At 41.3% G+C, this 23,395-nt stretch overlaps 1 protein-coding gene across 1 annotated transcript; it reads left to right on the forward strand.

Annotated features, from left to right (window-relative positions):
- Nucleotides 1-1,502: 1,502 nt before the first annotated feature.
- Nucleotides 1,503-23,121, forward strand: RAB32 (RAB32, member RAS oncogene family). The gene is made up of 3 exons (XM_042016611.1): nt 1,503-1,949; nt 19,109-19,386; nt 21,544-23,121. Exons 1-3 carry the CDS (start codon nt 1,721-1,723, stop codon nt 21,691-21,693), a joined length of 657 nt encoding a protein of 218 aa, XP_041872545.1. The 5' UTR covers nt 1,503-1,720; the 3' UTR covers nt 21,694-23,121.
- Nucleotides 23,122-23,395: the final 274 nt, after the last annotated feature.

Raw genomic sequence — 23,395 nt, forward strand, 5'->3', positions numbered from 1 at the left:
CCTCTGCACACACATGCTGTCCCCACAACCATGTAACATTTCCCTTTTGGGGTGGTTGCCATTGCTCTCTGGCACAAAATAGTTCTGTTTAGGTATTTACAGGATAAACAAATGCTACAGCATGGAGACAGTACCACTGAGACGCATGACTTCATCCTCTTGTTGCAGGCACAGACACCTGAGGTTGTAAGCTCCACTTGGAGAGTATGTTAGCAAAGATTTTTTTTTTTTTTTCCTGGCACCTGTAGTCAGCACACATGATACTACATGGTCCCAAGGTCAGGAAACTTGTTTTATTATGTTGGTTTCTGACAATGTGTCTGTTTCAGAGAGGCTGTGAATGCCCCATCCCTGGACAGGTTCTAGGCCTGGCTGGATGGGGCTTTGAGCAATCTGGTCTAGTGGAAGGCGTCCCTGCCCATGTCAGAGGGGTTGGGACTGGATGATCTCTAAGTCCCTTCCAACCCAAATCATTCTCTGATTCTATTACTGTATAGTATAATTTTTAAAACAACTCGAGAGCAATAAAAAGTATTTTATTAGATCAATTTAGGATCAGGAGGGAACCAAATACAGCTGTAGGTATAATCCTGCTGATGAGGAGGCGATTTCTTCCCTGGTGACCCGAGCTTTTTCTGCAGAGCGACCATGGCTGCGTCACTGCTGCCGCCTGGGCGCGGCCCTGTTTGCCCCGGGCGGGCTGGGCACGGCGCTGCCCGCACTGCCGGCCCTGTTTGCCCCGGGCGCGCTGGGCACGGCGCTGCCCGCACTGCCGGCCCTGTTTGCCCCGGGCGGGGAGCTGGGCACGGCGCTGCCCGCACTGCCGGCCCTGTTTGCCCCGGGCGAGCTGGGCACGGCGCTGCCCGCACTGCCGGCCCTGTTTGCCCCGGGCGGGCTGGGCACGGCGCTGCCCGCACTGCCGGCCCTGTTTGCCCCGGGCGAGCTGGGCACGGCGCTGCCCGCACGCACCCCGGACCGCACTGCGGGGCGTGCGAGGGCGGGGAGGTGGCCGGGGCGCAGCACCCTGCGCCTACAGGTCCCCAACCTGGTTTCTAGGCATAGCGACTGGGAGCGATCACGGGCCACTGGAACCCTCCTATTGCCACGCATCCTGATAAGGCCCTCTGTCCTACGGACCCCTCTGCCATAAAACTCTCTTTGCCGGACGGTGGGGAGAGAACCCGGGTGCTTTCAGAGACTTCCCCGGGAGAAAACTTCGCTGCCGCCACCTCTAGAACGGAGCAGAGGATAGCACCTACAGGGAGCTGACACTTGCCCAGCCCAAGCCCTCTTCAGAGGCTCAACCCCCGGTACAGCGAGCCCGCTTTGCCCTGCCGCTCCCAGCCCGGCCCACCCTAAGCAGCCACGGGGGAACTCGCTCCCGCGGCCGCCCTTTCCCGTTCCCACCCGGTGTCCCAGAGCGGCGGGGCGGGCCGAGTCCCTCCCCCCGCCCCTCCCGCCGCCCTCCCCCGGGCCGCTATAAGCCCGCGGAGTTTCCGTGTCCTGTGACTGGAGTCAGGTGGTGGCTGGGGTTGGTTGCTTGCCGCCTATCCTCCACCCTGCTCCGTCTTCCCCGTCCGGCGAGGGCCGGCCCTGCGGGGAGCTGGCTGGAAAAAGTTGGAGGAAAGTTGCTGGCTGGGAAAGTTTAAAAGCGGGAGAGCCGCGGCCCCGGCAGCCCGGCCTCTCCGCCGCACTCCACGGGAGGGAGGGAGAGCCGAGGATGGCCGGCGGGGAGGGGGCGGGCTGCGGCGCGCCGGAGTGCCGGGAGCACCTCTTCAAGGTGCTGGTGATCGGGGAGCTGGGCGTGGGCAAAACCAGCATTATCAAGCGCTACGTGCACCAGCTCTTCTCCCAGCACTACCGGGCCACCATCGGCGTGGATTTCGCGCTCAAAGTCATCAACTGGGACAGTAAGACCCTGGTGCGCCTGCAGCTCTGGGATATCGCAGGTACGGGTCGGGGCGGGCTGCTCCCGGCAAGGTGCGCGCCGGGGGCGCTGTGAACCCGCTGTCGGGGGCCGGCGCACGGCCTCTGCGGAGGAAAGCGTGTTTTGGCTGTGACATCTGTCTTCTTGGTTTTCGTCTTACCCCCGTTATCAGCAACGTCTCATTCATGCCTTTGAGGCGTAAGTAGAGGGAGTCTTGATGTGGCAATGGAGTTTTTCACTTTTTACAAGCTACGTGCTCTCCCGTTAGCGGACTTGGTGGGGCTCTTGGCTTGGCCCAGGGTTTTGCAGCAGTCCTCAACCAGCTGCTCTGCTCTCACTGCTGCATCCAGGGCTTCCGGAGTGTTCCTGCTCATACTACGCCTCCTGTCTGGGTGGTGGTGGCCTTGGTTATGGCTACTGCTGAAACTAATTCAGGGTTACAGCCCTGTAATGCCCTATGCTTTACAGGTTAAAAGTAATTCAAATAGCGAATTGTCCTCAAAGGAAGAATGCTTAAACTTTTTGTGCTTGGAGTCACCTGGTTAATTTAAAAGTAGCTTGCATCCCTGCTGCACCGATGAGGGAATAGAACTTCAGTTATGCTTAGTTCTACATTCAAATCACAAATTTGTATATTAGAAACATACTTGGAGCACATGGAAACAGAAGAGTCCTGTTCACTTGCCGAAACCATGCATTATTCCTTTCCTGTATATCATTCAAACCTGTTCTTTAACATTTCTCTTTCCAAGACTCCCAGCTGTATACCTGCCGTGGTTAACTATGCTTATGCTGTGCTATTGAATGCTACAAAACAATCTTTGTTTTGCTGTGGTCTTGTAAGAAGTCTGTCCCTCAGCTCTGTAATCACCTTGGCTGGTATTGCATTTCTAGTTTTGTGTGCAACTCAGGTGTTAGCCTGCAGCTCTCCTCATCTCTCTCTATCACCCTCAGTATATCCTCAGAATATGAGAAAGTAGACTTTATTTCAAATGCTGGTGTTTAAACTTGTGCTACTGGAAGACACAAGGGAAAAAACCTGGTAGTTACTGTTTCCATGAACCATATTCTTATCAGTGGAAGCTCAGAAATGAGGAAGTGTAACATGTGGCTGCTGTAACCCTGTGACAGACCAGCTGTACATCAGCTTGTGGTCTTTTTGCTCTAAAACACTTCAAATATGATTCCTCAAACTAAAAAGCCTTCTTATTGCCATATGCTGAAATACACCATGGATCTTTCTGTTGCTGGCCTGTAGGGCAAATGAAAATATTTTCTAATAGCTGTTTTGAAGAGCAAGCAAAATGTTGGCAGGCTTTCTCTTTTGATGTGTTCCTTTTGTGAATCAGCTTTAACTTTCTGTGACTCAATTAACAGTATCAGTACAAACTGCTGCAATCCTCTGGGTATATTTTAGCGAGCCTGGGATTCCAAAGACTGAAGAGGGGAGGCTGTTGGCAGGCTGCCGTGCTTGTGTTTGACTTCTCAGCCCTTCGTTGCTCAGACTTGGGTAGGCTGTGTGCTTTGCCAAAGCAATCTGTTTCAACAGGATAGGCAGAAACTTAGCTGTAACTTGTCACAAAGTTTGGACAGAACCTATTTACAGTTTGGGAAGTTCTATCAATACATCCATACATTAATGTCAAGATCCAAAAGACAGTATTTTTCATTCTTGGTTATTGCCCTCAGTATATTTTTGATACTGCTAGGTGAAGACTGAGTTAAGAGTTGCTGATAAATCCCTGGAGGCTTGTGGTAAATTGATTGAAGAATTAAAATTTTTCCTGTCACTGAAATATTTTTCCTGTTTTATAAGACTTTTGTATGAAACCCCTGACTAGTCTTTTTCTAGCAGAAATGAAAAAGGAAGATACAACTGTTTTGCAGTTTGCACTCCAAACTCTTAGCCTAATCTGCTAGTTTAGGGTATTCTGCTTCCAAAGGGCTGAGGGAATCTTGCCCAATGAAAAAAAAAAACAAGCGGGGAAGTAATCTTGGTGATTTTTGATTGGGTTGTGTTTAGCCAGTGTGACAGCAACAATCTGGACTCTTACAGCACTTGACATTTGAGAGTTAATTAGTAAAATAAAGAGTATTTTGGTATCCATAGGGGTTATTTGATGGTCTTAAAGCTGCTGAAGTCCTCAGCCTGGGAGTGCAGCTGTTTATGTATACAATCAGGAATATTTCTAAATACCTGAGGATGTTAACAGGTTTATATTGCAGTTATTAGCTGAAGAACCAGGTTGAAGATGGCTTCTATAATCATAGGCAATATTCTCTAAAGCGCTTTATTGAAGTGTAGCACAGTGCCTGAGCATGTGATAGTCATTCCTTTTTAACTCATCAGCCCAGCTGTCTTTTGGCTTTCAACAACTCGTAGATAATTTTGCCTGCTGGTGTGTGCAGACAAACGGCTTTAGATCTCTTGAAGAGATCTGAATCTTATGGTAAGTAGTGTTACATGTGACTTCCCTGCAAGCAGTGTGGTGCTGGCATTCTGAATTGATTTTGATGCATTTAAAAAGGCTGTTGAATTAAAATCTAACCCTTAAGCATAGAAAGGGATGCTATTTTCACTAGATAAAAGCTTGCATGTAACAGTTCATCATAAGAAGCTTTCCTTGAAGAGCCGGGTGCTGCAGTCTAAGGTTTTGTACTTAAGTCAATGATACGAACTGACTATGTAGTTCATGCATCAGCTAAAGATCATAATGCAGATAGTGTGCTGGTTTCTGATGTGATTGTAGGCAAGATGATGCATGTTGCACTGTTTATTGCAATGCAGCAGGTTACTGGATGACTTCAAATTCTTGTGCTAGCTGAGGTTGTTTTGGTTTGGGGTTTTTTTTTTGTGATTAGATAATTCTGTCAAATAGAGCATGACCGTGTTACATTGCTTATGCTTTTTCTTTTTCTGCTGAAAATGGCCCTCTTGTTGTAAGGTATAACGTAACGCAAATTCTTGCAGTGACGTAAAATGATGAAGAGGGGACGTAAAATGATGAAGAGGGAGGAAGGTTACTGTTGTGCTTAGACTTTTGTATTTCAGAGATAGTCAGGCATTTTAGTTTTTAGACACATGTTGTAACTTCTTGAATGAAGGTGATGAAAAACCTTGAGAGTAGGACTGATCAGTCACTGTCAAATTATCTTGATTACAGCATAGTCAAAGAAGCTGAACAGATTATATGCATGTTCATGCAGGAACTTTAGCTGCCCTTAGGCATTATTCTTGGGTTTTTTGTTTGGCTGGCTTTTGTGTTTTAATTGTTTTGTTGTTTTTTTTTTTAATCTTGATGCATGAAGTAATGAAAAATATATCTTTCTGGATAAATTTTGAAAGTGTTAGAACCAGGTTGACCACCTTGATCAAAGGGCATAAATGATTGGCAAGGTAGGAAGGAGGTAGGAATGAATCATTGTGGTAAAGAGATGCAAAACAAAGAAATTGTAATGATAGGGAAGTGCTTTTATAGTCTATTTCAATACACTAGAGATTCCTGTTTGGCAAGTGTTGCCCCAAGACAGCACTGCACTGGCCACAGTGTGCTCAGGTGGTGTCTGTGGCATATTGGTGGAGCTGTCAGGTGATACTGAAAGAATGCTTAAAGGGTTTTCTGTATCATAGAATCCTTCAAGCTGATCTAATAAGACCAGCAACTGAGTAGTGTTAGCTGCTGCTTTTGTGCTCACATTGACTATCACTGTCACTCACATCAGCCTGTATGAACATGCAGTTTGCTGGAGGGCCAGAGTGGTAAACATCATAGATAGCTTCTCATGAAGACTGTCACTAATTGCAACTGGTAGACAAATTTGGTTTTAAAGCTTTTTCTGAGGAATTCTGAATTAACTTTGGTGTAACAGGATTCTTCTTCCAGGGTTTTAATTAGAATGTTTTTGTATAAATATTATTAAAACTGAAGTAATGCTTTATCTGGCAGAGCATGACTGTGAAGTCGGCCAAACAGAAGAGGAATCATTGTACTTTGGTATTCTAAGTATGCTCTACAGGCTTTCAAGGGTTGAATGATAAGACTTGTAGCAAGTATATTTGTTACTAAAACCTTGTGTGTCACCTTGAGAGGAACTGAACCCTAACTTGTTATAGGTATATACAAGTCCCCAACAGGATGGAGAAATCACATAAAATATTTTGGTTAAATACTAAGTTGAGGAAGAGCTGGAATAACCTGTCATTTATATGAAGATAAATGAGTGTTAAGATATGTGAGTTGATGTTAAGAGCAAGTTAACTTTCTAAATAACTTTTAGGCTTATCTATAGGAAGCCATGAGAAATGGGACAGAGTACAGGAAACCATGGATATGGTTGACTTTCAAAGGCATTCAGGCTGTTATAGTATGTGAGATAGTTTACTTCCATGTGAAAACTCTAGTTTCAAGCAGCTCTGTATACCAGTTAGTCTGCACTTGTGCCATTGGCATGTCATAAAGGCTGCCAAGTTGCTTCTATGTACTGGGGCATTAGCTTGTTTCTTGAATTATGGACTGATTTTATTTATTTTTAAATAAGGTCTAAAGCAAGTATTAAGTGATGTTAATACATCCCTGAAAGTCTATAGGGAAACAACCAGAAAACTTCTTCTGTTCCCTATCCATACCTGGCTCTGTGCCAGAGGCATGGATGCTTCAGTTGCTTTGCAGAGAAGTCTCTCCTAAGTATGAAGAATTCAGAGGCAGCAGTCTCTAAAAGTAGTCAGCGTATTCTTGTAACAACTTGTCCTTAGCCACAATGCATATTGAAGGCATTAAAATGGCAGCCCTAGCAAAGAAACCATGAAAAAATTGCTTAGCTGTGTGCCTGGTACAAGTGAGCATAAGGTGGAGGCAAGACAATCCAGGATAAGTTGCCCCCAAATGCGGGTATTTTTTTCTCAGCGCTATAAATACTCTTAATGAGTGAAGAATGTGCACATAAACAACTGCATCAGAAATGGATGCAGAACTTGGAGCTCAGAGCTTTTTCAGACACTGGTAAGTTTTTTTTGTTTTATATGGTGATGGAGGTTCCAAGAGCAGCTGCCTTCCTATGGAGGTAGGAATGCTATCATTTTGCTTACAGCTGAGGCAGGTCAGAAAACTCCCAGGCAGGGTTGGAGAACCTTCTATGTGATTATGTCTACACAGCCATGGAAATATGAAAGACTTGACTTAATTTCTGACTGCGTTCTGCTCACATGTTTAAATATAAATCTCATGAGAGAAAATTTACTTAAGGATTGTGCTTACTGAAAACATACAAGACTAGCAGATAAAGTTTGGGGAGGGGAAGTAGAAGGCTAGCTCATGTGGAAAGATTTTGAACACAGAAGCAGTAGAGGCAAGAAACAGAACTGAAGGTATACTTTGTTTCCTTCTAGAAACCACCCCTCTGTGGGAAATCTTGTGTGGGTGTCCTTTCTTATTACTCTTGTGGGATAGCTGGATTAAGGTTATGAGCTTTCAGTTCAGAATGACTTGCTGTGCTTGGAGCTCTACAGCTAAATATCCAAATGAGTGCTGAATGTGTTAAACTTGGGGTTTTGGTGTTTTTCCAGCTTTCAGAAATCTGAGGTACCAAAGCATTCATAAGGCAAAGGTTCTTTTGCTTATCTTATGTACCCACTCAAAGTACTGTATATGTTATCTTGGACTAAACCTATCATCATTGTGCTGATAGAATTCCTTAGGCATATGGGAAATGCTACTGGCTTGATGTTGGTGTTGTAAGGTAGTTTAGTGTGGTAATTTTGATTATGCAAGGCTGGACTGTTCAGTAAAGTGGGAAAATTGAGACATATGTTCTTTGAATGTCTTGGAAATAAGCTTAGAATTTACCCGTAGGCCTTTCAAGGTGTTCTATGAGAAATGGGGTTAAATATGTGATCCTAAAAGACCACCCGATTTAGTACAGGCTTAAAAGAAAGTTCAGTGTATTTATCTTACAGGTGCTTTTAATTTCTACAATGGAAATGCACTTAGTGCTTGAGCTTCTATTCACTGTGGAATAGATGGTGCTTCAGCCTTATTTTCAAACAGATGTCACATAGCAGTTGCTTGGGAGTTTTATGCTTCCTACAAGATCACAATAAAAATGCTTTCCTAGTACTCTGATACAGAGAATAAGGGATGACTGGATGGATATACATCAAGTGGACAGGGGAAATCTACCTTAAAGGCAAACAATACCCAAATTCTTATGTGCAATACAGTGGACAGGGGGGAATATAATATATAGTGCTCAGTGTAGCTAAGTTTTGGAATAGTTTATGAAACAAACTAGAAAGCTTTGCAGAAATAATAATCTTACATGGATCACCCACTTTTCTGAAGGCAAGTATTAATTAAATTTTTGCCCTTCATGTAATACTTACTCAAGTAGTCAGAAATTAAGCTGGTTTGACAAGTCAAGCACATTGCCCTTCTGAGACAAACTGGCACAGACAATATTGAATATACACTTTCCTCTTATTGTATGGCATTTACATGAATGTAAATCAAGCTTTTTCAACTCTCCTTGCATCTTCAGAAGCTGCAGCTTCAGAATCTTGAGGCTTAACCTTATTTACATCTCCACTTTGCCTCTTAACCAGTTTGGTTTTCTTTACATGTGCATTAGGACAGGGTGTTACCAAAGTGCATATCCACAAGTGCAATTTGAGTTGGCAAGTGCTATAAAGGGGCAATTCTCAATTTATAACATAAAGGAAAGAAAATAATCTTAGCTTCCTGGTTCCAGAAAAGACATTAGCATGCTGTAAAAAATAAGATTCTTCCCCTCAGTAGTGCCTGAGACCAATGGATTCAGTCTCACAGCTGTCAGAGATACCTTCCATGAATTCCAGTGGTAACCATTGCTTTGCTTTTGTAGTCTGCTGTGAATGGTTCCTTCCAAGTACTTGCTTCAGAGGTTCAGAAGTGTGATATGACATGTTAGAAAAGTGATTTGCAGGAAGGGAATGTCTGTTTATATTTTTGTATGAAAATACAGGAATACCTCTTGTGAAATTCCTGCAGGTGTTAAAGCTAGCATGACCAGGAGTGACAACAAAGCACAGCATGCTTCTCAAACTACTGTGGAACAATGTTCAGTATCCAAAGATCTCTTCTGGCTATGGAGACACAAGAAGAGGATAAACGGAGTGAGAGTATGCTTTGAAAAATGGTGGGATTTCAGGGCTTTATAGAGCTTGCTTAGAAAGAAATGTCTTAACTGTCTGGAGAAGGCTAGCAAACTGTCAGTAGCCATGGCTTCTACATTAGCAGGTAATGAAAATAAATATTCCTTATTGTATGGATTTCAACAGCTTTTCAAGTAAGAGATTGAGAATTAGCCTCTGAATGTCACTGCAAACAGCTTATGGGAGCTTGTTCTTTAAATGCTCCCAGTCTAGAGCGCTGGGCAGAGCAAAGTGGCAGCTTTTTGGTACAAAATTCCAATCACACACCATATGCCATGACACATTGACCATTTTAGAGATTAACATTTTTTCAGTCTTGTGATAAAGTTGTTCTGGAGACAAACTGACTTTAGAATTGTTCTCCCATGTGCTGTGAAATGCTGTAGTGCTGTGCAGCATCACTGTGAAGGACACAGTGCAGCTCTGGCCACATGGCACTGCACCAAAGGGTATGGATCAGAGGGTGTCAGGTGTGAAATAGCTTAACTCTGGCAGATTACTTGTGTGGGTAAGTCTTGTTAAAGCAAGGTAGGAAGTACCAATTCATGCTGTTGCTGGCACTAATTGGACTATGTCAGCTTTTTTAAATACTAATGCAGGAGAATTGTTCCATACATGCTGCATTTGACAGCTAGTTAGAAATTGTTTAGCTTGATTGCACTGTGATTTTTCTGGGGATTGAAATCTGGTGCTTAAACAGGGACTTTCTGTCTCGCTGTTTAGCAAAGATGCAAAAAAAATAGGTGGTTTCTTATACAAACATGACTGTCATACTGCTGCATAAAATACAGATGATGTTGGACAAAACCCAGTGAACTCTTAAGTGCAGGGTATTGCCTCTAAACTTCTTAAAGACAGAACAGTAAGCTGGTAAAGTCAGTTCGGACAATTAAATAATTAGATTAGCCCAAGACTACAGGCAACAATGAAACGTTTCAGTCTTGCTGTAAAATTCCCAGTGAGAGCTTTGCAGTTTGAGAGAAAATTTTCTATCTTTGAGAGAATGACATGCCTTTTCTACTAGGTTGATAAATCATAGTTCCTGGCAGAAATCAGGTGTCTAACTTCTGAGCACTTGCCATTTCAGTGCTCTTGCTGTTTCCCTGGTAGTGAACAGGACTGTCCTGTGTTAAAGTATAATGATAGTAAACAGTGAATGGAAAGACTAGTCATGATTTTGAAATTTCATGTAGTTAACAAATTGTTAGGTTAGAAACTGGCTATGTTGTGCAATGGAACTATAAAGCAAACTGCTTCCTACCTTTTCAGAATGAAATAGTGACTTCTATGAACATGTGGAAATACTTTGTGATACATAAATAATCAAAATACTGCTGCACTTACTGATAATGTTCAGTAACTTTTCAATGACTACAGAGTGTCTCATACATACTGTGTATGTACAGTATATTGTCAGTGTCATGCATCTGGCACTGCATCGTTCAACAGAACTGCTTCAGCTGCGCTCTGCAACTTTCTAATATAGACATAACCAGAGGATCAAAGGTTGTCTTTTACAATAAATTGTGAGTCAGTCAAACAGGGATTAATTGGCTTTTGCCCTGAAGAGTGCTCTGAAGCATTTGGGAAAGGGTCAGCATTGGGAAGAGATCCATCCAGTGGTTGGTTAACTTACCCATGCCAGCCTTAGTAAGAAAGGACACTAGCAGTTGTAATTGTCTGAGGCTTTTGTCTGTTAGAAACTGTAAGTACTGGAGTCAGTGAAGCTAGTTCAAGTATCTGTCTCATACAGGAAGACACAATATTCTAGTAATTCTCACTTCTTAACCTCTCTGTGTTTGTCACCAGAACCACAAATACCACTTTTTCAGAGTGGTGGAAAGTAAAAGCCAAGCTACATGTACCGTAACACACACAGGTTTCTAACATCTAATAGAGCTGCTAATATCATAGGATCGCAGAATGGCTTGGGCTGGAAGGAACTGTAAAGATCATCCAGTTCCAACCCTGCTGCCATGGAAGTAGACCATAAGTTGCTCAGAGCCCCATCCAACCTGGCCTTTGAACATTTCCAGGGATGGGGCATCCACAGCTTCTCTGGGCAACCTGTTCTGGTTCCCTACCACCCTCACAGTGAAGAATTTCTTCCTACTATCTTATCTAAACCTACTCTGTCTAAAACCATTTCCCCTTGTCCTGTCAGTACATGCTCTTGTAAATAGTCCCTCTCCATCTTTCCTGTAGGTCTCCCTCTAGGTACTGGAAGGCTTCAGGTCACCCTGAAGCTTTCTCTTCTCCAGGCTGAATAATCCCAACTTTCTCAGCCTGTCTTCAGAGGAGAGGTGGTCCAGCCCTCTGATCATCTATCTTCATGGCCCTCCTCTGGACTTGCTCCAACATGTCCTTCTTCTGTTGGGGGTCCCGGATGCTACACTCCAGGTGGGCTCTCACAAGGGCAGAGCAGAAGGGCAGAATCGCCTCCCTCACTCTGCTGGCCACGCTGCTTTGGATGCAGCCCAGGATACAGGTGATTTTTCTGGGTTGTGAGTGCATATTGCTGGGTGATGTCCAGCCTCTCATCCACCACCACCCAAGTCCTTCTTGGCCCAGCTGCTCTCAGTCTGTTTATCCCTTAGCCTGTGTTGGGACTCCAACCCAGTTGCAGCACCTTGCACCTGGTCTTGTTAAACCTCATGAGATTCCCATGGGACCACGTCTCAAGTTTGTCCAGGTCCCTCTGAATGGCATTTCATCCTTCAGATGTGGCAGCTGCACTACTTGGCTTGGTGTCATCTGCAAATGTGTCTATGTCATTAAATAGTTCAACACCTCCATGTTTTTAACATGTGGCAGCTTTTCACTTACAGCTTAAATGGATAAGACTGAGGAATGGGGAGTCATCTGGTATTAACAATTTTGGAATCTGTCTACTCTCAATCTATGGCTGCTGTCCATGGGAAAAAGCAGGTAGATGCACTTGAACGTGAGCTGTAATATTGATAGTGGTTTGGTTAACCTACTTCTTGCAGAATAACAGATCCAATCTAATTAGGTAAGACAGTTCTGGGACAAGATGTGCTGGTTTGGGGAGATGGGGGATAGCTGTCAGCAGTGGTAACTTGCCAGTAACATGTTTATATATCTTTAAAAAGGAACTTCGGTCAACTCACACATGACCCTGGTAATACTAAAATGTACATTAGATGTCTGGAGAACTGGGAGATTCATCCTCAGGGCAGTTCTGGATATTTACTGTATTGTGCCAAACATCCAGCTGGCATTCAAAGTGTGGTCTTTTCCTGCCTGTGGCCCTTGAAGGGCCTAGGTGAGTTTTGAAAGTGATGGTAGTTCTAACTCAATTAGAGGATTGAACTATGTTCCCAGCCATTTTGGATGGTGCTTTAGCTTAAATCTACCCCACAGAATGACATTAACTTTACTGAGAGGTGGAATTGTAAATATGGAATTGTCACTCAGGTGTTCCTGGAAAAAAAAGAGCTTTCACTTATTGTTCAATTGGTCTTTTTTACCATCTACATTGAATAAAAGCACAAATGTCATATGGTCCTGGAAATTGATTGAATCAATTTAGTTTTGAAGCTTGGCACTGAAGTTTAAGTGCTGGAACTGTGCTTGTACGCTGATCAATAAAGTCAGAGTAGTTGATAGCAAGAACCTAAGAGCCATGGTGTTGGCAGTCAGAGTTAGTCTGACTGTTCTTGAGTTTTGGTGTGAGTGACTATTAGTGGTCATGGTAAATAGTTGGGCTGAGAACCCTTCTCACAATGCAAGGAGATTTTTCAAGTATTTCCAGACTAAAAAATGGTTTATTACAGTTGGTCACTATAGCTTAACTAAGCCTTCTGTGATGCCTGTGATCACTGCAGTGTATAGTAACTGTTGATAGAAAAGCAGAATGAATGAAATGCACTGGTAGGAAGCTACTTCTACGCATTTTGAGCTAACTGAATTTGGTTCACTAGATCTGTTGATCATTTTCTTTACTACTGAAGTTGTTGCTGGATAGTTTTTTGGGTTGGTTTTACAAATAAAACTTTTCCTGTGTGGCTTATTCCATCTGTTGAACTTAAACTGCCTCTTCAACTATTTGAATTTTCATCTTCAGTGTTCTGTAGGACAAAATTGGTGAGAGATCCTTGAATCTATTCATAAACTGAGGACTTTTTGATATTTGCTAGACTTTTGGCAACTCTATTTGGTCCAGAAAAAAACCTGCAAAGTTTCGTTTCAATGGTCTTCCAGTTAGCAGCAAACAACTTGGGAGTAAAGCTCTTCAGCTAGTTGTACACTGACTTTTGGGTGACTGCAGTCTAGACTATACAGCTATAGTTTAAGGTTTTTTGATGTGGAACTGCCAAAGTTGTTAAAATCATATTTTGAGCTCTGGCTACCCATTAAGCTAATTAGCCTGTTAAAGATGGCTTGAACTAATATTACTTTAATGGAAGAAACTACTTGCTCACTTTTGCAGTTGTCAGACTTTTATAACCCTTGGTCATCTATCTCTTCCTCATTAATGACACAGCTTCTGGAGGATTTCAGAACTGTTAATCTCATCTGAAAGAGAAACTTTGAAGAGCTTTGTCCAGTTGTCAGTCAGCATTCCTGATGAGATATTAAGGTTTTAAATGCAACTAACACAAATCTCTTTTGAGTTGTGTGGCTTCAGGTAAGGTAAAGCTTTGGTTTTTACAAGATAGGGGAACTCTTCCTATACTGTTGGTATTGACAGGGGTAAGCCAACATTTACCTCCATAGCAAAAAAGAATAGCTGGAGGAACTTCTTCTAGATGGGCCCTTTTACTCTCTTTGAGTAAGTTCTTGTTAGTTGATATAAACTGCATATTAACTTGTGAATAGAGTAAGTAGTCTTACTTAGAGTAAGTAGTCAGGAGAAGGAAGCCTAACAAACTCATTATTGTGCATTATCCAGTGGTCATTTGTACATTTTCTAACCCCAATTCCCATCATGTAGGAAGAGCTAAGAGTTGAAATAATGAGAGTGAAATAACAGGAATGTAGGGTATCTTTCACTGAATACACACAAGAACTGCTACAATAAGTCACACTGCTGTGATAAACAGGACACTGGTGGTTTTCCCTTACACTGGGAAAGACTGCTGTAGAAACTCTTTCAAATGTACTTCAAGGCAAGGTTACAATGATAACTTATCTTTTGCAGTAAAGGACAAATATAAAGCTTCTAACGTCAAACCTGGCTATAATTTTTCGTGTAGATTTAAATTTGCAATTCACCCCCATTACAACGTAAACTGGGGAGTGAGAATAGCTCCCAAGTTCTGATGTAGCTTTAAACTCAACTTTATTCCTGTAGGGTGCTGTTGTAGGGAACTGCATTACTTCCTAATGAATGTCATTGTGCAAATACTTCACTTAAGGTTGTTGCAATTACTGGAAAATATGGTAGCAATATGTGCTGAGTCATTTCAGTGTGAAGACTTTGTGGTTAGAGAATGCAGAACTTGCATTGTATGAAGTCACTTCCATACCCCCAAATTAAACTTCTGCTCCCTGTGAGTGTCCTGTATCTTACCTCCTCATTTATACCTGAGCTACTAAAACACAAAATATACTTTTGTGGTACCGTCAGGTTTAGGCCTAGTCACTGGACCTACCAGAATGATTAAACTTGTGATGTCCTTTCTATTGCTGTACTAAGCAGTTAGTTATCTTCCTGCTCTCTTCCTAAGATTATACACACTGGGGATTTAAAGTCTAGTTTAATCTGATCACTTTTAGCCTTTTTCTCCTCTGGGGGTATGATCCACTTCCTGTACTGCTCAACACTATTGTCACACATGGAGAAATGACTATAGCAAATATCCTGCTGGACAGAGGAAGGGGCATGACAAATCTCTGAACTGTGCATGGCAAAAGTTGAGACATTTAGTTTTAAGAACAAAGAGAATGATGTTCAGCCTTGAATTTGGAGGAGTAGTGTTTTCTAGTTTAATTTTTCTGTATGAGGGTTTTGGGGGGTGTTTTTGTAAGCAGAAAAGTGCTTGCAAAAGCTCTGCCTGAAAGTCCTGTTAAATTTTCAAAAGGCTGTCTAGAATGCTCTGCATCCCCCTACAAGAAGCTCAGCATGTGCTGTGTCAGTAATGACAGGATTGTACAGAAAATCCACTCAGTTGAAACTGAATTCTTTTCCTGCCTCATGTTGTATATGTTTCACCAAACAAAATTCTTACCTTTTGGGCAGGCCATGTTTTACTGTTCTGTCTCTGTATGAAATCCAGTATATCCGTCTTCATTAGGCCTCCAGACAGTTGTAATATTCAGGTCAGGTTTATTGTTAGTGGAGGTGAATTCTGGAGGTGAAAATAGCTCTGTAATAACCTGGTTTGAGGTTTGGGTTACTCTAGAAAAGGGCAGCAGTCATATTGGGCTGTAAAGGCATTAATTTCTAAGAATACAATGATGTTGAGCTTGTGTGGCTTCAAGGGTAAGAGATATCAAATCTTCCTAATATAAAGCTTAAATCTAGTAAGTAAAGATAGAAGCTTTTGTACTGATAGGCACATTAGTTTTCTACTTTCACCCAAATTAAAACTGTGGAAGAATATGTATTAATGTTTTTCTAAATCTAAAACTCATACTACAAGAGAAAGATTTGACTTCTATCAATAAAGCTTGCTGGAAATAAGATTTAAATGATTGTTGTGGACAGCCAAAGCCCATGGTTTATACTGTGGCTGCTATAGAGTACCAAGTAACATACAGTTCCATGCTGACTTCCATTCCTGCCAGAACTGCTGTCTTCTTACACTGTGAGAAGCCACTGTACAAGGCTAACCCTGGCATCTGCATTATTCCAGAACTCCTGAATCTTCGTGTTAGCAGCACAACCCCATTTACAGTGGCTTCTCCTGGTCAGGCCATGAAGGGATTCAGCTGGTCTGAGCCAGTTTTGCTGCAGAACTACAGTTGTTGCCTTTCTGGCACAGCCTATCTGGCAGATGGTTGCATGGTGTTAAAACTTCACACAGGCTGGAAGATACTGGGCATGAGAAGTCACCAGTGTCAAGGAATCGCCTGCCAGGCCACCTTGGCTATAACCAGTGCAGCTCTCCAGCTTATTGTGTGTAAAGATGTTGGGCCAGGTGGGTGAGTGCTATGGTAAAATGATGGACTTCTCTTGGAAATGGAATGGGAAGACTTATCTGAGTGATGATCAGAGTTTCTGGCCAAGGCTAGGTCCCTTGGTATTTCTTTAAGAAAAGCCATTTGGTGGTGTTTCAACTCCTCAAGTTTGGTTCTGAGCTATGCTTTGTAACTTTTTTTGGAAGCTATATGTAATGCTGTACTAATTTCACCTTTTTGTACACCTTAAATGTACTGTTGTGCATTTTTCAGGAATGGTTATTGCTATAGGAGGCTCATATGGCCACTTTGCCAACTGTTTTTTGCTTTAAAGCTTTTTTGGATGGGAGAGCAATAGGCAGGAAGGGATTCAATCAATGGTAATGCCCTTCACTGTGCTAAGTGAATACAGCCATGTTTACCTACAGTGTGCACTGCTGTCTGAGAAATGATAACTGCCTCATAACTTTTTCTGCAATTCCTAAATAACTGAGCTTTCATATGTAGCGATCATGCTGTGTCTACTCCTTCTAGTAACAGTCTAGCAACCCTTCCTACAACTAATCAATACAACTTAATTTTCTTCTGTAGATGTTCATCGAGTGTTTGGAAAAACAGCCTTAAGTAAAGCCTGGAAACCTCCCAGCTCTCCAGCAACGAACAGGGAGGACTGATGGGACTGTTTCCTTTGCTGCTTCAGATTCATGTTCAGTCTCATGTAAATAATAGTGAATGGTGTTCAATTCTGGACCATTTCAGGGCTCAATTGAAGAGCTTTTTCTGTAGAAGACTGAGGCTGGTACAGGGTATTTTAGACCTTGAGATTACACTGTTTGTGTTGTGGGGCTGTCCTGTGGTGTGAAGGGATATCTGCCTGAACTGGACGCTGGAGTCAGTGCTTCAGCACAGTCCAAGATGTTCCTGTGTGGCAGGAATTGGTGGTGATACTGACAGTTAAACAAATCGGGAAGCTGAGGAGGATCCTCTCAAAACTTGTGTGGTGCCCTATGCAGTGACTGGCTTAACGTGACTGAATTTGACAGTGTGGAACTCCATCAGAAAAAAAAAAACCAACCTCTCAAAATCAAAATCCCTGCATTCTAAGGGTAAAGCTTCTTCAAATATGACATCATTGACCTGCAGAAGTAGTGAAAGCCTTCTGATCTAACTCCTTCCTAATGGCACTTGATTTGTGGAAACAGTGGCCAGTGGTACAATTTGTAGTAAGGCTATACTAAAAACTGCTTTTATGCATGAGAGTCCAGGCAAAGGAGATGGTGTGAGTTACTTGTGTATTGTTTAGGAGAATTGTATTAGCAATTTTCAGATGCAGAGTCAGAGATGCAGGCTTGGTGCCTGACTTTTTGCATGGCCTTAGAAGTCCATGGCATTAATGCTGCTTCAAAACTTGAGCTTTGAGTATGGAGATAAGACCTTTCTTCTTGGATCCTGCTTGTTCTTACACAAGATAATCGGCCAGTAGTGACAAAAATAATGTATAATTTCCATTCTGAAGAGTATGCTGGATAGTGATGCTGTTTTCTGCAGCATCATAGTTTAAAGTGAATGGACAGAAATAAAGTCAGCTTCTTTATAGTTCTCTGGAACTTTACTGTGGCTGCTGCTGTTTTCAGGCAATTCTAACAGCTGCTTAGGCAACCTTTTCAGAAAGTGTCTGTAGGGAATGAGCTAATCGTACTGTGAAGTACTGACATTAAAATGAGGCAATTGAGCTAGAAATGCACACTGCTGAATGGGATCTCTTGTCAACTTCCTTCATCTATTGAATTTCTGTCTCTTTTAGAAGATAACACACACAGTTCTCCTTGTATCTGTTTGTCCTTGCTAATCAAAGGTGGACTTGAATGTTTATAAGCAGAGGACAACTAGGTTTCCAAATACAGCTCTTTTTGTATTCTAAAACCTCATATGCACTAAAGGATAAAAGCCAAAGTGATGATACACTGTAAAACTAAATGATAGAGTGCAGGGACTGCTTTTCCCAATGAAGACTTGCAAACAAAGCAGGAAGTTATTTTAGTAGCCCAGACTTCCTAAACAATGTGCTAAGACTTGATACTGCTATGCATACTCAAATGTAAACACATCATGATGATCTGACCAACGAAGAATAACTGAACTGACACACTCTAATTTTACATTTCGAGTATTATGGCTGCAGTAGTTGTACTTAATAAGAAAAGGCTTTTTTAGTTTCCTTTGCTTATGGGCAATTGATTTTTTTTTTCCTGATTTTTGTTGTGAATAACTGTACTTTAACTATTCTTGTTTTAAATCTTGGGATTGCTGTAGAACTTCTATAGTTGAAAATTAATCCGGAGAAAATCTTTGACTTTAAAAATGAAGTCAGAGATAACAGGTTTAGCCAGAACTGTTAAGCTATAGCAGCTCCTTTTGATCTTTTCCCTAAGGAAAAATGTATAATATAGGTGACTTCTTCAGAAGATGCTTTGAAGGCTGTTAGCCTTGAAGCTTGCAAAAGCCCTTGTTGCTCACCATTCAGCGAAAGGCTGAGTTTGCTTAAGTCTTTAGCTGAAGTAACTAGATTTAGATATAAGCCTTAATATTCTTTGATGAAATAATGATTTGTGCATAGCTGCACTGGTAGTGTTATTAGGCATTACTTCTACTCAATAAATAAGTTTAAGAAAAATTCCAGGTGGTAGTTGGGATTGCAAACTACTTCTAGCATGTGACTTGTCTTGTATAATATACATGATAGCTATTACAATGAATTTACATGAGATAAAGGAGGCAATGTTATATGAACTAGGTGACTAGACCCAAATGCCAAACTTTTATGAATTAAGCTGGTACAGTAGTCTATTTACATTGAATACAGTTCATGCTTCAGTATAAGTATACTCTGTGACTGTCCTGTCTTTCAGGCCAGGAGCGCTTTGGAAATATGACCAGAGTATACTACAAAGAGGCAGTTGGTGCTTTTGTGGTCTTTGATGTCACAAGAGGCTCCACTTTTGAGGCTGTTTCAAAATGGAAGCATGATTTGGACAGTAAAGTACTACTTCCCAATGGCAGCCCCATCCCTGCTGTTCTACTTGCAAACAAGTGTGACCAGAAGAAAGATGGCAGCCAGAATCCCTCTCAAATGGACCAGTTCTGCAGAGAAGGTGGCTTTGTTGGATGGTTTGAAACATCTGCCAAGGTGAGCATAATAGAAAAATATTTTTAGTCTTTTGAGTATTGGCATAAGAAGAGATGAATACAATCGTGTAGGAAATAAAGTTACCAAGTATAGGAAGCGACAGTCAAATATCCAGTGTTCAGCAAATGAAGTGATGTGCAGGCTAGCTTCACTCCTGAGGAAGATGAGGCATATTTGGTAGATTAAAACTTATCTTAAATTCAGAGTACCTTGAAACTATCTGGAAACTTTGATTATCTGAGTTTGATAAGTTTTTTCATTTTGCATGCATGAGGATCCATCATTCTTTAGATGTTAATACTACTAAATGCTGATCAAGCTATCCAGAAGATACAGGTAATCTTTAGGTGCAGGTTTTTAAATGCACTTTCTGCCTTCACTGTTGTATGTAGAAATGGCAGGATTTGAAGCAAATGAGCTATTTGCTTACTCATTACTACCTACCCGTGGTGTTGCTAAAGCACTTTTCTATTTTCAGGCAATGTCAAGACTCAAGCAGAGAAAAACAAATTGTTCTGAATAGTAATTTAAGTTAAGAAAGACATCTAGTTTATTCAGTTAATGTTGAGTAATTTCATTTATTGTATAGTTTTAGTCTACAGACTTTTTGTCAATCCACAGATTAAACTGGCAGCATCTTAGTTGGAAGTGAAATCCAGTATTTCCTTAAAGCTCAACTGATTCTTAAAATGAAGGACTCCTCTAGATGAGGACACTGTGGCTGACAGACCAGATTACTGGTCTGGCTGATAAATCCTTCATAAAGTAAGATAAGCCTCAAGGTCCCACTTTTCCCTTGGCTTGCCTACTTCCTTTAAGTGCTGCTGCTGAAGTGTTACACAATGATGTTTAGACAACTCTTAAAAAGCAAAGAGTCTGGAAGAAGAACATAAGAAATAAAGTAACAAGTTGATCTTTGATTCCTTTAAGAGAAGTATACACAGTGAAAGGAATTAGTTAAATTAGCTAACAATTTATTTGCATTTGAAAAAATATTTCCAAACTCACCCATCTGTTGCTAAAAACTATTTCTAAGGCTCTTTATACTTAAAAAGAATACCAAGATTCTGCTTTGGTATAATCTTCCTGGGAGCTTTACCTGCCTGTAACACTGCCATATATAAAGTGTATTATGGCTTAAAAATAAATGAAAGTAACATTAGAACAAAATCTAATGTGAAATTCTAGTGACAACTTGCATTTTAGGTGGCATTTAAGATAGGACAAGGTATGAACAAGGTTCTTGGTGTAGAGAAAAATCCAGACAATAACAGTTATAGCTTAGATATTGACTTGTTTAGGACTCTGAAGAATTGTAGCTAAAATAGCAAAAATTTAGGACAGCTTGCTTGTTTTCTAAGCATACCAAAACAGTTCATGGTTTTAACTCCTGCTCACTTAAATATCCTATTAATCTGCTTTTGCCTTTCTATTGGAACTGATAAGTGGATCCTAAGACTAGTCATCAATAATACACTGGGCTGGTATTTCCTTTGGAACCAAAGATGAGCAATTCCAAACATGGCAGCCCTGTGCTAACAGATGGCCCAGCCGGGTCAAACCTGTGGCTGGAGACTCCTTGGCACTAGGCCAGCTTGGACCCTCAGAAACTGGGATGTTCTGACAAGTACATCTCTTAAGTATCCTACACACATGCATTCTTTAGAGTGTATGTGAATGTACTTTTCAAAGTATGCACAAGAATATGTAGAGTGGCTAGATGAGGGACTTGGAAATAGTTGTGATTTTGAGGCTCATGGAAAAGATCCTTTTACATGCATAAGTGCATCCAAACTCTATCAGAAACAGAAAAAAGCTCTAAAAGGTAGGACAATACTACAGATGGTGTAATTGCCTAGGATCTTTCCTGAGACAGAAATGCACTTTGGCATTTGTGAGTCTTCCAAATGCAGGTGACACTCATTCCCCTGACTGCCTACTAGATTAGAGTCAATATTCAGTTTGTAATATGGGTGAATAATTGTCTCAAACCTTTCTGCTAACTTTTTTCAAGAAAAAAAAAGTGTGAGCTATGACTTCTTGCACCTAAACTGTTTGTGTCCTGCCGATGAGCCTTTTTTTTTTTGACAGCTTTTTAATAGGAATATGTGACTGTTTCAAAAGAATCACTGACTTCTTGCCTTTCAACATTTTTAGGACAACATCAACATAGATGAAGCTGCTCGATTCTTGGTGGAAAACATCCTTGCCAATTACAAAACCTTTCCTAATGAAGAGAATGATGTGGGGAAACCAAAACTGGACCTAGACCCATTGAAAGCAGAGAGTAAATCACAGTGCTGCTAATGCTACCACCGTTCAGTAAATGTGATGGGATGAGCAGCAAGACTTTGCCTTAAATCAAAATGCTGCTATGGTGCTGTGTTGTGACAATCCATATGGGGTGTCTGGTACTATCTGAATTGGTGACTCATTTGGTTGTTTACATATTCTTGTTTATCATGAAACTGAGTATCTTGTGAGTTATCATTCCACTTGCTTGAGTGTCTGCATCTAAGTCTGATTAGTGTCTTCTTACTTGAGAACATAAGGTAGTGTTTACACTCCTAAAAAGGAACAAAGACAACATTCAGTGTCTAGTTTGCTTCTAGGGCATACGCTACATTCCAAATAGGACTCACTTTTAGCTGAATAGAATCTTGCACCTTTAAAGTAAATGTTTCCTTTGTCACCATTTATGTCCCACTTGAGCCTTCTCACTGGCACAATTGTCCCTATTTATTATCCCCCCCATGAGGATCTGTCTCATTGCTAGTTCTCCTGGATCTAGACATCCCAGAAATCTTGAAGGGGCCAATAACAGATGGGAGGTATCTTTTGTAGTGTGATCACTGAGTGGAGTAGATGGCTCTTACCACTGAGTAAAAACATGATGGTTAAATTATTGTGTTTAACAAGGGAAAGACATGGTTATAGAGATACTAACAAAAATGCAACTCCAGCAATTTAAGGCTGAGTATTTTCAGCTAATACTTTACATATGAAACACATTCATGAATACAGTTGTACTGCTGGCACATAGTTATGGTAACCTCACTCCTATGCACATCCAGAAATAAACATCCACTAACTTTTTCATGCATTAACACTGAAAACTTTACCAAGAGTACAAAAAGTAAGTATCTTACTGTCCTGTGATGATGAACTTGCTTCTTTTTTCTTCTGTCTAGAGATGGTTCTGAATACCATGAGCAAGGAGAGAGGTCTTGAGGGAAATAGCTTAACTGGTTCATGCTAGTCTGTCAACCTTTCTGCCCCAAGCTCTGTCTTTGTCAGTTTTAGACTAGTGCTGTACTCTTTTTGACTGCTTTGAACTGATGAACTGGCTTACCAGTTTGTAAGTGTATATTGAGATGCCTATGTTTCTTTGTTATAAAACATGTCTTTTTGGCAGCAAATGAACTTCAAAAGGATTAGAGAGATTTCATGGGTCCTGAATGCATTCTGGAACTCAGCTCTGCTTGGCTCAAAGGCTTTGAAGTTCTTCTTTATTTTAAGGGTTTCTTCTGTCCTGGTACCTCATTGCTACTGACTTCAGAAGTCTCAGAAGTCTTATCTTGCTGGGTTTGATGGTGCTGATGTTTAAGTAAACGTCAGAATTAGGTATATGCAGGATTTGATATACTTTAATCGATATTGAGATTTCTTAGGCTTTCTTTTTTCTAAAGAGTAACATACTTTTTAAGAGTTAAATAAATATATTTGGGCATCTTATGTGTGTTGGTGTATGCTTTTGAGAACATGAATCCTGACATATGTTCCACCCTATACTCACATGCTTTCATTGTCATTTGAAAACAATGCTATGTTAAAGGCTTATTTAAAATTACCACAGTAAGGCTTGGCATAAACTAAAACTGGGCTTATTTAGCTTAGGATCCTAAGATAATTCAGCTGAAAGGGATCTTAGGATGTCTTCTATGCTAATGTCTTTCTCCAAGCAAGAAGATCATAGCACAATTCTTAGGTGTTCATGTGGTCTGGTCTT

Source organism: Corvus kubaryi, unplaced genomic scaffold (genome assembly GCF_017639235.1).
Source record: "Corvus kubaryi isolate FWS band 111438036 unplaced genomic scaffold, C.kubaryi_AGA036_p1.0 split3-73, whole genome shotgun sequence".
NCBI lineage: Eukaryota > Metazoa > Chordata > Aves > Passeriformes > Corvidae > Corvus > Corvus kubaryi.

What these genes read in the sequence shown, in the direction of transcription:
- RAB32 (XM_042016611.1), top strand. Translation starts at nt 1,721, where the DNA reads ATGGCCGGCGGGGAGGGGGCGGGCTGCGGCGCGCCGGAGTGCCGGGAG. An exon ending in GCAGCTCTGGGATATCGCAG is followed by an intron (nt 1,950 to 19,108) that starts GTACGGGTCGGG and finishes CCTGTCTTTCAG; the next exon opens with GCCAGGAGCGCTTTGGAAAT. An exon ending in GGTTTGAAACATCTGCCAAG is followed by an intron (nt 19,387 to 21,543) that starts GTGAGCATAATA and finishes CAACATTTTTAG; the next exon opens with GACAACATCAACATAGATGA.